General features: G+C 31.2%; 1 protein-coding gene across 1 annotated transcript in view; it reads right to left on the bottom strand.

The window, feature by feature from the left end:
• LOC145241386 (tektin-like protein 1) overlaps positions 1 to 16,080 on the bottom strand; it is a 97,766-nt gene extending 81,686 nt beyond the window's left edge. The window contains exon 1 of the mRNA XM_080104304.1: positions 15,509 to 16,080. Within this exon, the coding sequence (XP_079960430.1) occupies positions 15,509 to 15,883 (375 nt within the window). The 5' untranslated portion in view covers positions 15,884 to 16,080. The remainder of the gene's footprint in view (positions 1 to 15,508) is intronic.
• Between the last annotated feature and the right edge of the window lie 1,979 nt (positions 16,081 to 18,059).

The raw sequence follows: 18,059 nt of genomic DNA, 5'->3' as shown, positions 1-18,059 counted from the left end.
TTGGAAAGCATTTAATACCATATATAATCTCATATATAGACATTTTAAAACTGCATCCAATATTCGGGTTTTTTTGCTACTCCTAGGAGGAGTAGGGGTAAAGAACATAAACCAGTGAATAGCGAGAAAATACTGTATTACCATATATCTTCTATAATATACAGCTGAATGTCTGTGTGTGTGTCTGGTCACGAACGTGACATGGCCTTCGGGCCAAGATCAAAGTGTAGTATCTGTCCGACAGATACTGCAAGCAAAGACCATATGTGGGGGAAACAACAATAAAAAAAAGTAGAACCATCTCTCGAGGTAGCTAATTTCTACAGGAAATTCCTACCAAAATATTCCAACAAAATTCAAGCATTTTCTGATTTGTGAAAAAAAGAGAACACAAAATTTATTTGGATTAATACACACCAGGGTTAAATATAAAAAAGTAGAAAATGGGAAAAGATTTTTTTACTTTCAAAACAACGTGAGATTAACTAAAGATGCTAGTCATATAAAAAGGTCAATGCTTGTCATAGTGATAGACTTTTTCACCTGCATACTATAATATGTTGTTAGGCAATATTAGTTCTTGTCAGGGCATGTCTACCGGAATGTAAGAAATCTTGGAAGCAATTGCCAGTTCTCTTGAATAATGTATATGCATTCTATATAAATAAAACAGTACATGTATGCGTGTGTGTGCAAATATCTAACAGGTAAACTCTTAAACTATTAGTCACATAACACTGAAATTCTCAGGAAATAATATCCATGCATCAAGGATGGTTTATAGTGAGTAATATCTTTATTTACATACATGTATATCGCGTACAGACATCGGCAAATTTACATGCAAAATGTCCATTCCCACTATCCGACATTTTTGTTTTTTATGTGCATGCGCATATTCACTTCATTCCTTCAAGTTGTTTAGAAAACAACATCAGGCTGATGACACCAACTTATTTTTTTTTCATGTCTTTCTGTTTATAAATAAATAATGAAATAATACTTAAATTTTAATCGCAGTTTTGAATTTGTAAGTACGAAGAAAAACCTATATATCTTTTTATTATTCATTTATTGAATAGACAAATAAATATTACTTTCAATTAAAAAATTCTAACGCTTCCGAATGCGTGCGTTTATCTTTAAGCATTCCAGACATTGATTCATCTTTACAAAGACATACCTATATATCTTTTTTGTTATTCTTTGACTGATTAGATTAACAATTAATAATTTCAAAGAAATATTCAGTTTTTTTTTGTAGTGTACGTACATTTCAGATAGAATTTCTAAGTTAAATTATATTTATATAGTATCTTTTTTTTTATTAAATTAAATTTATTAGGTGAAAGTGCTGAACAGTTAAAAAGCCTCCCTCCCCATGTTTAGAATGGCTTTCTAAATAATTTTATTTTTTCAGCATAATTTGTACACCGGACAGGTACCAAAAATTCTAACGTTCCAAATGGGTGGGTTTTTCAGACTTTACATTACATTTACGAAAACACACACACACACACACACACACACACACACACACACACACACACACACACACACACACATATATATATATATATATATATATACTAGCAAAAGTACCCGTCATTGACTGGGTTCAAAAATAGCCTACAGAAAATAGACTCTGATTTATGAAAGTATGATAGGTTATGAAAAGAAAGGGTTGTAAAGAGATAGCTTCGAATTTGGGGGTATCAAAACCAAAGCAAAATATGATTACAAAAACATATATATATATATATATATATATATATATATATATATATATATATATATATATATATATATATATATATTCATTTATTGATTAAATAAACAAATATTAATAACAAACAAAAACTGTAAATTTTTTCGAATGCATGCGTTTTCATTACTTTTAATTTTTCTGATAGGGTTTTCTTACACTGGACGTTATGACAACACAAAATACAGGTTTATTTCTCTGATAAAAATTTCCTTACAAATTTTCACATGCGTGTTCGTGGTTTTGTTTTTTTGTTTTTTTGTTTTGTTTTTTTTTAGAAAGTTTTCCTGAAAGATTTACTGTATTCAAATAATTTTTAGACAATTACAACACGAAATAGACGTTTATTTTCATACAAAATATAATTTTTCGTAACTAATAAATCATAAATAATCATTAGATTTTGAGTAAAATTCCTTTCTTCAGATTTTGCAGTTTTCGTAACAAAGTTCAAAATTCATTGTAAATAATTAATGAATGAATGAATGAATGAATGAAATCCATCACGACCGAAGATGAATAAGTTCATACTTTTATGGAAATCTTGACCGGCTGTGTTGCCCATTGTTTTTAAAATGACACTTCGCTTACAGTAGAATAATTCATTTCCGTGAATATGATTTTCATAGCAAAAAAAGCAAAAACATGTATTCACCATTATGAGTTTATGTTTTGTTTGATCTATTTTATTATTATATACGAGGACAAAATATTTAAATATATCATATACAACCTGGCAACGCCGGGTACTTCAGCTAGTCATGCAATAAAATGATCATAGACAATCTCTCTCTCTCTCTCTCTCTCTCTCTCTCTCTCTCTCACACACACACACACACACACACACACACACACACACACTTGTATACATACAACAACGACATCAATGGATTTCTGTGGTTTCTTCAACCACTCTCTAGCATATTTTAATGTCTATATGAGCATTTAGAGATAGACTGAATCTCTTTTTTCAAGATTGCCTTTTAATTGCTTTATGTTGTCACCTAATTTGCACACTGTGTTCGTACATACCGTAAACACGTATGTAAATTAGATAGCAAAATAATAAGTTCCTTTACTTCTACATTATCCTTATGCATAACGTCGAAGTAAAGAGACTTATTATTTTTAGTTGTGCAAGAAGAATGTTTCAATTTCTTTTTTAATTTTATTTTAGTTTGTTTCAAGAGATCGAAAAGGTCCCCGCTGGAGCTAACACTTGGTTTTATTACAATTTAAATAAATATTTGAGGGCTTTTGTAAAGATACATGTTGTCTCTTTTTATGGCTGCTATCTGTATTTCGCTCAAGCTTGGTTTTCCAGGGATCGTGTCTAAGTATTTCTTAAGATATTTTTGTCATTAGACCAATTAACCCTACCACAACCGTTATAGTGTTTATTTCTTTTTTGTTAAATTTTCTTATTATTTTGTTCCAGCTGGGGATGGGGCATCCTATCAGATGTCAGACATTCACCTACTATCTCAGACATTTCAACGGAAAGATCTCTTTATGATTCTAACTGAACCTTTAAATGTAATTGTTGTATTTCTCTTACACTTGATTCAGCAGGTATATTTACCAGGTAATTTTTTAGATTCTTTTTCATGAGTCCGTTTGATCCTTTTATTTTTACATAGGAGTCACCACTTATCAAAGCCCAGAGGCCACTCGAGGATAAGGGCTAAAGAGTGTACAGTAGTCAATGGGACAATATCATAGTAATCATTAATGGTGGAAATTTGATAAATTGGATTACTTAAGGGGAACGTCTCATCAAGAACTTGTTTACATTGGACTTGAAGACGATCCTATACTTACTGGAATGATATAGATCTTCCTAAGATTCCAGTTTCTTTTCATGTCGTACATAAGACCTTGATATTTCATTATATTTTTCCTTTTAGCTCTGTTTAACTCAGCATCATTGGGGACACTAACTACTACTAAGGTTGTTTCTTTCTCCTTCCTATCCCATACCACAATGTCAGATTTAATAGCTCCGTTTTTTAAATACATAACTGTATGAATTACATAGTCACAGTAGATAGTGTATGACTTATTTCCAACTGTTATTTCGGATATATGTTTCCCAGGCCTTGCATTATAATAGATATATATTAGATATAATCCTCTCCTGGTCATAGTGGATCGATCTTTCTTTTAGCCTTCCTTATCTATATAGTCCTGGGTTAATTCATTCAGAAAGCACTTGACACACTGTTGGTTGACCCATTATTCCAGTTTTTTTTTTTTTTTTTTTTTTTTTTTTTTGCAATGGACGATCTTGGTGTACTTTTGTCAACTCTTTTAGGCTATTTCTGTAGTAGATAGTGTATAACTTATTTCCAACTGTTATTTCCGATATATGTTTCCCAAGACTTGCTGCTACATTCAATATTCAACTTTTTATAGATGGTCCAGTGAAGATACTCCATTGTGTCGCATTTTATAGTAGCTATCTCCCAGCAGAACCTTACATCTGGACGTTAGGTGGCTCACACTCTTCACCTGTGTGGCAGAACCTGCACTTATTGTCATTGCTGAGACCATTAACTTTCTTAAAAGCATTAGTCATAAAGCCTTAATATTGAACAGTCATTATAATCCTCTCCTGGTCATAGTGGATCGATCTTCCTTTTAGCCTTCCTTATCTGTATAGTCCTAGCTTAATTTATTCAGAAAACATTTGACACACTGTTGATTGACCCATTTTTCCAGGGTTTTTTTTTTTTTTTTTTTTTTTTTTTTTTTTGCAATGGAAGGTCTTGGTTTAATTTTGGTAACTCTGCTGGACTATTTCTTTATCAAGCTTGTTTTGTATTTCTGTCTCATTTGTATGACGGTCTTGTCCAAAATGTTTGACCAATTTCATGATGGAGATTGTTCTACTAGCTTTTATTTCCCGATGTTGATGCACCATCGTCATGCTTGGATTCTTGAAACTCATCACATATTACATGTCACCTTTTACGAATGTTCAAATGAAATAAAAATAGAATAAATAGTAACAGTGACTATGACCATACGGATAACGGGCACATCTAGTTTTATATTCAAAATATGATTTTATGATTAAATTTATTGGTTTTTCTTTTTTTTTCAGTTTCCAACAGCTGTTTTCCTCATACCTATAGCTTTTTTTTTTTTTTTTTTTTTCAAAACTAAGGCCAATAGGCATCTTATTCCTGATATTCATAAATAATGACCTTCCTGATAAAACTGTTTCGGAGATGGGTATATTTGCTGACGACACCACGCTCTATAACAGGCATGAGGGGAAAACAAATGAACGCATATCTAAGGAAATAGCAGAAACCCTAGAGGAAGACCTCCAATCGGTAATGGAATTGGGACAAAAATGGATGGTCATATTCAATGCTGCCAAGTCTCAGCTTGTTTCCTTCAATAATTACAATAAAACTTCTCTACTACCAATAGCAATTGCCAGGAACTCACTACCTGAAAGTACTTCCTTTAAACGCCTCGGCCTAACGTTTAAAGGGAACATGAACTGGAATGGATACATTGAGAGCATTGCCAAGGCTGCTGCAAAGATGGTGGGCTCTCTCTACCGTGCTAGCAAACTACTTACGCCTGAAAGCATCCTGTATCTCTATAAGGCCAATATTCGCCCATGTATGGAGTATTGTTGTCACATTTGGGCTGGTGCATCTGCTGCTTGTCTCTCACTCCTGGACAGGGTTCAAAAGAAAGTCATGAACCTGATAGGTCCTATGTCCCACCGACGAAATGTCCCATCCCTTTGCCTGTTCTACAAGTACTTTAATGGTGAATGCTCTGACGAACTACAAGCACTTGTATCTCCTCGACGTAATTCCCCCCGAAAAACCCGACAAGCAGCTAAGTCCCACCCCTTCACAATAGAGATCTCTAGGTGTAAGAAAGCCTTTTACTCCAATAGTTTCTTCCCCAGAACTGCTAGACTTTGGAACTCCCTTCTGGGATTCTGCTTTCTCAACTGTACTGACATCCAGAAGTTCAAGTGTAATGTGAACAAACATCTAACTATTCATCTCCCTTCATAATACCCCTGCAACTTATGCCTCCGATAGTAGCCCCCTACTTCAAAGTTTCACTGTGCCTTGTTTGGGGTGAAAATTGATTAAAAAAAAACTACTGTTTTTTCGATAATTATCTTTTGTTCTTATTAATTCCATACATCAAGTGGCTTCACGCCTTGTCTGGAGCAATTTCCAAAATAAAAACTCATTTATTGCTATATAAGGAGAAAAAAATATTTTTTTCCTAAAGATACTTGACTTACATATTCTCATTTCAATGTCATCCATTTTTTTTTAACCTAAAGGAAGAAAAAAATATCAATGAATTTTTCAGATATTTTTACATAATACTTCATGATAATTTTGTAGTTGGATAAGATCAAACCAGTTTAGCAGTTCTGTTTTATAGCTCAATATGTACAAACAAATCTCCAATGATGTTCCATTTGGTTTTTCAAAGAATTATGATAAGTTGATCTACTTTTTCTGATTCTCCCAATAAATAGAATTAATCAGTTACCATCATTGAATTCGCCAATCTTTTGTATTTTTTGTTCTTGTATCATATTAAGGTTAAACGTTTTGTGAACGATTTCCAACTTTTGCTGTCTGTTGCCATTTTGTGTGTGCTGCACACTAGGATCAATTCGTCATCAAATGATGCACCTGTCGCTCATAGACAGGGTTAAAAAAAGATTCACTAACCTAATAAGTCCCACCTTATAAACCTTATAAACATCAAATGGTGCATCTCTCGCTTCTAGACACGATTAAAAAAAGATTCACTAACCTAATAAGTCCCACCTTATAAACCTTATAAACATCAAATGGTGCATCTCTCGCTCCTAGACACGATTAAAAAAAGATTCACTAACCTAATAAGTCCCACCTTATAAACCTTATAAACATCAAATGGTGCATCTCTCGCTCCTAGACAGGGTTAAAAAAGATTCACTAACCTAATAAGTCCCACCTTATAAACCAAACTCCAACCTCTGTCCTATCGATGAAATGTGGCCTGTTTTACATATATTTTAATGGAAAGTGCTCGATGAACTCAAAGCATTAGTACCCCTTCGACGTAAATCAACAATAGGTTCTTTGATATGCTAGGGGCGTGCTCGAAAGCCGATGACTGAGGCTGAAGGTGGTTACATTGAATAGATGTTAGCTTTACTACATCAAATTATTTGAATTGATTTTTTCAATAAAAGTTTTAAAATAAAGCTGTAGTGTTGTTTTCTTTAGGCCGACAACTTTATCGTTGTACGTCACTAAAATGGGAATTTTACCATAAAACTTAATTACTTTTCAATTATGATAGTACAATTAATAGATTTAATAAGGGCAATAGTGTGATGTAGTTAACAACGAAAAAAAAAGAAAAGAAATAAATATACAACAAATAAATATGACCAAATGATAGTAAATTTTATCTTTTATTGACTTGCATTGTTTTAAAGTTTTTAGGTGCAACTATAATAGCGAAATTTAAGGTACTTGTTTAGTTTGAGCAAGGCATTAAAAAATAAAAATATTGAAAAAAAAAATATATTTTACATACCCGTTATGGAATTAAGTTCTCATAAAAAAATTTCACTTAATTTGACCAGTTACTTTTTTTTTTTTACAACAGGAAAACAATTGTTATGACAGCGAGCAGAAGCAGCCATGTTTGGATTTTTAGACCACGAGGAAGGAAGAGGGGAGCACATCATGGGGAAATAACTCAGTCTTTCACATGCGAACGTTGTCAGCCAATGAAAAGCGACACGTTACAAGACACCCCCCTCCCCATGTTAAATAAAAGGCTATATGTCTGTCTCCACATTTTCAAACTCTATCTCTTCCGAAACTAAAAGCTGCAGAGTGGTGCTAGGGCCCTTAAATGATTGGATTTTTTTATGGACTATTCTTTTATGGGTATTTAGCTGGTTAAAATAATTTTTCAAGAGTCAAAAAAGGGTTAAAATTGAAAAAAAAAAATCGTTATACATTTTGCACATTCGTCTTAGTTTATTTTTTCATTTTTAATCAGCTTATATGTATGTCACGTTGATACAGTGGTAACGTCACCAGCTTTGAATGCTACAGTTTTGCTTTCGGTTTCGATTCTAGCTGATGGCACCTCAAAACCTTTTTTGTTACATTTAAAATCACGACTATAATAATGTATATGAAATTTGAACTAATCAAAATATCATATTTAAGCGTATTTTACGACCGGGCAAAGCCCCCACCCCCACCCCAACCGCTAGTAGCTTCTAAATAATTAAATTTGAATATTACGTCGACATCGCTGTCATAACAAATTGTTTCTCCGCTCCAAAAAAGAAAAGAAAACTACTTGATCATATCAACTGAAAGTTTTCTTGTGAGAACTTAATTCCATAACAAGTATGTACAATATTTTTTATTTCGGTACTTGTACAGTAGGTGTATCAAAATTTTCGGTGAATTTTTGACACCCCTAACAGAAAACTGCGAATAAAATATAAAACACTCGTAATTTCTCTTTTTAAAGTGGGTTGTTTATTTTCTGTATCGAATATACTTCCAAAATAAACTATTAAAGTTGCTTAAAAAATAATAGAAATATTATTTTTTATTTTAAAAAAACAGTGTTTACAAAGTGCCAATTCGCGTTCAACCAGACATTTTTTTTTTTTACATATGAAATCAATTGAATTTTACGAGTGAAATTCTTTTCAATTTTTAAACTTTAAAAATCTATCAAAAGTTTTCTATTGGTTCAATTTTTACGATATTTTCAGGGTCAATGTGAAATTTTATGCTCTTTCCAATAAACTGAATATAATATCTTAGACAAACGTTTTTTTTTAATTCACCCCCCTCCCACTTTGAAATGTCTATGAAAATTTTAATAATTAATTTACTCACCAAAGTTTTATATATCACAAATTGAAGATAAAAGATCAATAAATAAAATATTCTAATTTAAAAAAAAAAAGAAGTGTTTTTTTTTAAATTTACCTGTAAAATCCAATTTTTTTTTTTAACCACGTTGATTTTTTTTTTTTAAATGAAATCTTTTAAATGTATCAAGTAAATACCGGACGCTGACGGCATTTTTTTCTATTTTATTCAATGTTTTCTTTTTGTAGATATTTAAAAAAAATCACTCAATAAAGTAGAAATAAGATATAATAATCAAAAACTTGTGTATTTCATAATTAGAATTAAAAAATTTTTTTAAAAAATCGGTTGACTGGATTTTTTGTTTAACGGCAAAAACTTATAAGTGAATGTGTGCTCTTTTTCACCTACGGAGGCCCCAAAATACTAATTTTGGTTAACAGCATGCAATAAACGAGATATTAATTATGGCGTTTATAAGTCACCGTAAAATAATCGCGAAAAAAATCAGATTTCTTTCTCTTTATTTGAACAGTCAATAAATCTGAGTTCGCATTTTTTTGGCATCCTCGTTTAAAAAAGTATTTTATTTAAACAGGACCTGGAATATAAGTATAAATATGGATAAATTCTTAACAATGAACAATGAAAGTACACATTGAATAGAATTTTTTATAGGTAAGTGATTTTTTGGAATTTATATATATTTTTTAGAATCGAACTAAGTAAAATTTCATTGATTTACTTAAAATCTTTTTTAAAGAAAATCGATTTAAAAAAACAAATATTGTATAATTTTCTATTAAACTTGTTATTTTTGTTTTTAATTTGGTCTGTGTTCCTTTAATTGAAAAAAAAAATTAGGGTTTGAATGACATTTTTCAAGTAGTTATAAGCTTCGAAAGATAGTAAGTTCATTTATTCAAGTTCATATACAGCATTTTTAATGGCCGATTCTGATACACCTACTTGTACAGTTTAATCAAGGCATTAAAAAAATGAAAATATCGAAAAAAGTTTATATTGTACGTATCCGTTATGAAATGAAGTTCTCAAAAAAAAAAAATTTCACTTAATTTCATCAAGTATTTTTTTTTTTACAGCCAGCAAAAAAGCAATTTGTTATGATACCGAGCAAAATATCCGATTTTTAGGAAGAAAAGCTAGTATTAAAGATGGGGGAGGGAGTGTCGGCGCTTTTAACTGAGTTATCTCCCTGTGGCGTGTTCTCAAAATCCAAACAAAAAATTTTAAAAATTCAAAGATGTCTACCTTCAACGTGCTGTTATAAAAACGTGTTTTTCCACTGTAAAAAAATAAACAAACAAAAAAAAACTACTCAATCAAATTAAGTGAAATTTTTTCCGTAGATCTTCAGTCCAAAACGGATACGTACAATATAACCTTTTTTCGGCATTTTCATTTTTAATGTCTTGATTAAACTGTACAAGTACCTTTTTTTTTTTTCAATATTTTCATTTTTTTAATGTCTTCATTAAACTAAACAAGTACCGAATTTGAAATTTTTAATAATGAATTTCAAGGCTAACCAATGGTCTCTACTTAATTTTACATGTTACAGTAATGAATATATCCAAAATTACAAATTTAAAAATGTAGAAAAAATATTAAAGAAAACTTTTTTAACGAAATTTAGGAAAAATAAAATGTTTGGCTAAAATGTACCGAAGAGTCCCAAAGGGAGATAAACAGCATGCAACTATTACCAATTTAAAAAAAATAAATTTTGCATTTTGCGTTATTTTCAGCATAACTGAGTTACTTCCCTTGCCACGTCTTCCAAAAGAAATATGACAACGTTTTTCATGATAAAGATCCAAAACTCTTCTGTTTTTTTGTTTTTTTTTTTAATAATGCGGTAATATTTAAGTACTTCTGACATACAAATTAAGTAGATATCATTGCTTTTGTTGAAATTGGCACACAAAATCAGCAGATACCATTGTTTTTTGTTTTTTTTAATCGATTTTTTTTTTTTTCGTTTTCTGAATTTCGCTTAGTGTGGTTGCACTCACTATTCGGGTTTGTATTACTGTACACATAGATTCGAAAAAGTTGTCAAAAAACAAATATATAACAAATAAATGTTATCAAAGGCAAGATAAGTTACTTTTCTACCAAACTGGGTACATTTTTCGTGTTTTTATTCAATGTAACATGTTTATTCAGCTCGAAAAACATGCAGTGTTTACCGATGTATTGGAAAATTCAAAATGGCGGCCAACACTCTCTTTAACATGGTAAATTTGGGAAAAGGTGTTATAAATAATAAACTAGACTAAATACTATTAAAAAAACACCGAATATATGTCAACTTATGTCACGGTAACATATAATGAGCGAATTTCCAACAGTATTTAGTCTAGTTTATTATTTATAACATATTTTCCTGAACTTACCGTGTTAAAGAGAGTGTCGGGCGCCATTTTGAAGTTCCAATACATCGGTAAACACTGTATGCTTTTCGAGCTGAATAAGCATGTTACACTGAATAAAAACACGAAAAATATATCCAGTTAGGTAGAAAAGTAACTTATCTTGCCTTTGATAACATTTATTTGTTATATATTTGTTTTTGACAACTTTTTCGAATCTATGTGTACAGTAATACAAACCCCACTATTCTTTATAAATTTTGTTAATAGATTTGCATTTTTTTAAGAAAAAAAAAACAACAACAAAAACGAAAATGGCGGACGACTGTGGCGTCAATTAGTCGTCTTCTATTTTTAAAGCGTTATATTTCGTTTTGCTCTCAAATACACAGAGAATTGATTTTCGCCTCCGCCATTTTCTTTGGAATTCTTCTTAGCCGGAAGTGGCGAATTTCGGGTGTGATACTCTTGGTGCTTATATAAAGAGAGGCGACAGATTGATTTAAAAATAAAATGCCCTTTTAAGCAAAAACAATATTATTCATTTAATTGTCGTGTCGAAAAAAGTATCAAAAAATTATGAAAATTCAGCAAGTAGACAACTGCTAGGCGTATCAGAACTTTTGTAGGATTTTTTTACACCCCGTACACGAAACTGCGAATAAAATATAAAAAACTCGTAATTTCTCTTTTAAAAGTGAGTTGTTTATTTTCTTTATGGATTATACTTCCAAAATAAACTATTAAAGTTGTTTTAAAAGTAATAGAAATATTTTTTTATTTTTTAAAAAACAGTAATGAATTTTACGAACTCAATATTTTTCAATTTTTAAACTTTAAAAATCTATCAAAATTTTTCTATTGATTCTATTTTTTCGATATTTTCAGGGTCAATGTGAAATTTTATGCTCTTTCCAATAAACCGAATATAATATTTTAGACAAACGTTTTATTTTTTAATTCAAGCCCCCCCCCCCATTTTCATATGTCTATTAAAAAGTAAATAATTAATTTACTCACCAAAGTGTTATATATCACAAATTGAAGATAAAAGGTCAATAAATAATATATTCAAATTTAAAACAAAAAAAAAGTAGTGTTTTTTTAGAAATTTACCTCTAAATTCGAAGTTTAAAACCCCTTTTTTTTTTCAAACCACGTTGTTTGTTTTGTCTTTTTTTTTATGAAATCTTGGTCCTTGCTCCTTTAATTGCAAAAAAAGAAATTAGGGTTTTCATTACATTTTTCGAGTAGTTATAAGCTTGGAAAGGCAGGGTGTCGAATAATTCACGCCTCCCATTTTGAAATGTCTATTGAAAAGTAAATAATTAATTTACTCACCAAAGTTTTATATATCACAAATTGAAGAGAAAAAGGTCAATAAATAATGTATTCAAATTTAAAACAAAAAAAGTGTTTTTTAGAAATTTACATGTAAAGTCCGAAGTTTAAAACCTTAAAAAAAAAAAAAAAAAAAAACACGTTGTTTGTTTTTATGCTTTTTTTTTTTAAATGAAACCTTGGTCCCTGCTCCTTTAATTGAAAAAAAAATTAGGGCTTGAATTACATTTTTCGAGTAGTTATAAGCTTGGAAAGACGGGGTGGAATTATTCACTATTTTTCACAAAATATCTGACACAGCTAGACAACTGCGATTGTGTTTTTAGTAAAAACAAAAACAAAAACAAAAACATATCGGTTAAACATGTTGGTCGCCATTACGACGTGACTTAGAATATGTTTTCTGAGTTATGTCCTGTTTCTGCAATCTTCACGGTCTACCCTTAAACATCTACGAAAAATGCAATTTTCTCCAATTTTCCGTAAAAATTACTTTTAACTATAAATAACTTTCTACTCGATGAATTTTCGTCATTTTTGGATATGATATTTTTTGTTTGTTTTTTTACAAAGGCATCATCATTATCAAGGCCAAGAGGCCACTCGAGGATAGGGGTTAAAGAGTGTACAGTAGATAATTGGACCATAAAGTAATCCTTAGTAATGAAAATTCGGTAAATTTGTTAATTTATATCGAATGGTTCATCAAAAACTTGTTTACTTGACTTGAAGACAGCCATATTGTAGTGAGCTGGAAAGCAGAAGACAATTCCATAGGCGTGCAGTTCTAGGTGCATCAGAATTTTTGTAGGAATTTTTAACACCCCTAACACGAAACTGCGAATAAAATATAAAAAAACTCGTAATTTCTTTTTAAAAAGTGGGTTGTTTATTTCCTTTATGGATTATACTTCCAAAATAAACTATTAAAGTTGTATAAAAAGTAATAGAAATATTATTTTTTTATTTTTTAAAAAACAGTAATGAAATTAATCGAATTTTACGAGTTCAGTATTTTTCAATTTTTAAACTTTAAAAATCTATCAATTTTTTTATTGATTCTATTTTTACGATATTTTCAGGGTCAATGTGAAATTTTATGCTCTTTCCAATAAACCGAATATAATATTTTAGACAAACGTTTTTTTTTTTAATTCACACCTCCCTATTTTGAAATGTCTATTAAAAAGTAAATTTTTGAAAGAATTAATTTGTTTATTCCTTGTCTAAATAAGATTTAGGGTGATTTTCTATGAGAATATGCAAAAATTTTATAATATAAGTACCTGAATTTCAAATAATTCCACTTATTCATATAGGCAACCAGTTACTTTGCGTCGATTTGATACAATGTTTACATTTGTACTTGATAAAAAGCAAACTACGGAAGACCAAATAGGCCAAAAAAATTTCAATGTATTATTAACGCTGAGGCTGGCCAGTACCAGATGAGTGACCATTTGTATGAGTTTAGTTTTTAATGTGTATGTGTGTGGGGGTCAGGTTCCCCAAAATTTAAAGCAGAATAAAAAAAGTTATTTCAGCGCGTTTGGTCCATCGTAGTCGAAAGGCAGCAAACGTTTGCAAACAGGATCGAAAAAAAAAATGATATTTTTAACACAAAGGGCACAATATTTATCGATTCTTCAAAGCATTCCCTGTTTAATAATGATCATGTATTATTCGGCTCGCTAAAAAAAAAAAAAATTGTTAATTTATTTATCAAAGATTTTAAAATGGCTTTTTTTCGTATAAATATAAAAAAAAAAAATTGTTTTGCTTAACTTAAATTAATTATTTTACTTAACATATTCACCGAATTTCACACTTCAAAACTCAAAAGCGGAATAATTAAACACAATCGAAGTTCTGATATTCAGACGTCAAAATAAGGTATGAGGGGGGATGTAAACATATATATATATATATATATATATATATATATATATATATATATATATATGTATGTATGTATCGTTTATGAAAAATAAGTACACTGTTATAAAGTTCATTCTTCTCTTAATAATTGCTGAAAATTACCTATTGATTGGATAATTACCTGATTTTTGGTAGATTTTTAAAAAGACGGTCCGTCAAAAAGTGCTTACCTGCCCCCACCTAGTTTTGGCGATGCCTATATTATACGTATCCGTTTTGAACTGAAGATCTCCGGAAAAAAAATTCACTTAATTTGATCGAGTAGTTTTTTTATTTTTTTATTTTTATTTTTTTTACAGCGGAAAAGCACGTTTTTATGAGAGCGCGTTGAAGGTAGACATCTTGCACTTTTTTTTTGCTTTAAATTTTGTTTGAATTTTATAAACACCACGGGGAGATAACTCCATGTGAAACGCCGACACTCCCTACCCATCTTTAATACTAACTTTTCTTCCTAAAAATCGAACCTTTCCTACTTGATGAAATTAAGTGAATTTTTTTTTTTGGGGGGGGGGGGGACTTCATTCCATAATGGATACGTACAATTTAAACATTTTCATTTTTTTAATTTCTTCATTAAACTGTACAAGTACCAAAAATAGTAATGTGTCCAAATATTATGGAAATTCATCGAGTAGAATGTTATTTATAGTTTAAAATAATTTTCATGAAAATGGGGTAAAATTGCATTTTTTTGGTAACTGTTTTAACATAGACGATAAGATTTCAAACACAAGGGACATAACTCAGAGGTTAAAATGTTGGCTATCTTTGAATAGCGACCAGCTATAGCGATAAACTTTTCTTTTCTTTTTTTTTTTTTAACTAAAAACACAATAGCAGTTTTTCTACTTGATAAACTTTCATAATATTTGGATATATTACTATTTTCGACACGAATTTTTGTAAGTAATATTATTTTTGATTAAAAGTACATATTTAAAAAACTCGATCTTTCGACTCTATCTTAACAAGCACCAAAATTTCTCGTAATTTAAAAAAAAAGTTATCTCCCTTGGCTTTAGAAATTGCCACCTTAAAGTAAAAAAAAAAAAAAGGAAAAAAAAAGAAAAGAAAGGGACCTAATACGGTGAAGATAGCGATGATAACATTGTCAAACTTAAAACTAGTTTTTAAAAAAAATGAAAAATAATCAAAATGGGTACCTGTTCTGCTAACGGCCTGGTTTTTCTCATTCTCCGACTTTCTCTATTAACAACAATATCTTTCCTTAGAAAATCGAGTTCTTTATGTAATTTGTCTTGGTACCTTGTCATCGTAACAATCTCCGAATTGATGCACTCAACGGCCTGTCGTAATTTCACAACGACTTCCCGGAGTTCTCGAAAGTATTTCAGGATCTCGTCGTTCGTCAGGCGTATGAGAAACTCTCTCATGAAGGGCGCAGGGTCCGCCGATTGGCGATTACTTGCATGTTTAAGGCTTCTTTTTATAATATCTTCAGACATTTTAATGCCACGAAGTGTTCTGTTGCGCCATGACTCCGGCCCAATGGCAACGTTTTCAATTTTGACGGACATTTTCTTTCGCTAGATTTAATTAAATGTTCTTTTTATTTGTTTATTTGATTGGATAATTTCTTTTATGTATTTTTTTTTTTTTTTTACTCGAAAATCGAATTGAAAACCAGAGATGGAACGAGTTATTAATTTCGTTTTTAAGCGGTTGTCTTTTTTGCTCAAATTGTGACGTCACACCAGCGTCGCCGGGTTACCTAGCAACAAACAACCTTTGATGTCAGCGGGCGACTCTGCCAGCACGCTCGTTCTTCAAATCAAATTATTTACACTATACGTTGATCGACCTCAAAAGAAATCAGCGGTTCGCCGGTTCGATCATTAAAATTAATAGAATAAAAAAAATAAAAAAAATTTATTGAAAAAAAAAAAAAATAAATAAAATAACCTGTAAGTGTTTTTTTTAGTTTAGTTTATGGTTTGTTTTCTTACGTATAATTTATCTGTTAAGACCTAAAGTTAGACACAAGGTCGGTTTTTAATGTAGGGAAAATCCAGCTCCCCCAAAAGGGCTACTCTGGATAGGAACAAAAATTAAAATTGTCTCAATCATGGAGGATTTCTCTTCCACTGACTGAAAAGCCGGTGCATTAGTTGAAGTGCACTCTGGTCTACAAAGCAGCACCGTCAACCTTTCTGCAGTAGGGATGCCTCAGACAAATAGCAATAAATTAACAAATAATAATAATTACTAGGGAATGCGTAAAAGAAAAGGATACAGACAAGTGGGGGTTAGAATAACAGGAAATAGGGTTGAGGATATATATATATATATATATATATATATATATATATATATATATATATATATATATATACACTCTTTATTTGGTTTTACATAAGCAGTAATATGTTGCTACACATCATGAGCATGTTTTGGTTAGCTAGTTACCAGTAACTAGAGATCTCTTCAGGCGATACAGCTTATATGAAAGCAAAGTTTGCAATCAAAATATCAGGTCTTCCTTGTCACAAGGAGTTAATATCAGGAGGTTCTATCAAATGTTGTGAAAAATAAAATTTGGCTGTATGTAAATGATATGTCCTAAGGTGGCCTATTATTCGGGCAATCAAAGGTAAAGTATTCCATGAAAGGAATAAATAAATATACACTGTGGTTTGAATACGGAAAGAGAAGTTTATTTACGTATTTACATAGAGACAAATACAGTGTGTTAATGTTCAGGGAGGAAGCCTCTGTTTTTTACAAGGGTCCGGTGAAATCCGGTGACTCGGTTCCTTATGTAGAATGTTCCGGGTTGGTTATCTATCTCCACATAACATCTCCCCCCAAGCCACTTTCTCCTTGGAGAATTTTGCTTGATACCGTTTGTTTTTAGGCCTGGGGCTCAGTCGATTAACTTTTCTTTTCACCCTTGTACTTTTTCTCCTCAACACCGTTTAAGGGGGTGGAACTGGTGGTGAAACTGGTACTCTCTGACCTGGAGTAGAAGATACTACTCTTGGAGTAGGTTGTGATATGGGTAGAGCAATATTAAAAGAGTCATACAATACCTCTAAGGGCAGTTCATAATCTTCTGCCTGTTTGTAATCATCAGTGTGTCGAGGTCTTAGCTGATTCATATGCCTGCGACAGTCAAATTAACTACTTTCTTACCGAATATAGCATGTGCCTAATTCTTTTCATAATCATCTCCTCCTCCCAAAAGCTTTTCCCAGTCCTATAGTCCAAGAAGAATATTTTGTCACCAGGTTTGTAGAACCTTGTCGAGTGATTTTCTCTCGTTGCTGTTGTCTTGGTTGCATTTGTTAAAATCCTGTCAAATACAGATCTGATTTTCCGTGTGAACATTAGTTCAGCTGGTGACAAACCGACATGCGTATTTGGGTTAGGAGTGATCCTGTATACAGACAAAATATTTTCAAGACTCTTCTCATCAGTGTCCATGCATTGGTGTTTTCTTAAAGCTCTTTTGAATGTGCCAACAAATCTCTCTGCGAGGCCGTTTGAACTTGGATGGTATATTGCAGTTGTTAAATGTTCAATGAATAGGGCCTTGCAGAATTCTTCAAACTTTTTGCTGGTAAATTGGGTGCCATTGTCACTGACAATAGTTTTAGGTACTCCAAAACGACTGAAGTACTAGTCGATGTTGGATGTTTACACTTAAGCACTTCCGATCATTTTGTAAAGCTGTCGACAACCACTCAGAAGTAA

Source organism: Euprymna scolopes, chromosome 20, assembly GCF_053919585.1.
Source record: "Euprymna scolopes isolate OS-2025 chromosome 20, ASM5391958v1, whole genome shotgun sequence".
In the NCBI taxonomy this organism is placed as follows: Eukaryota; Metazoa; Mollusca; class Cephalopoda; order Sepiida; family Sepiolidae; genus Euprymna; species Euprymna scolopes.
The sequence above is the reverse complement of the archived record's forward strand: the minus strand, read 5'-3'. Positions and strand labels throughout refer to the sequence as shown.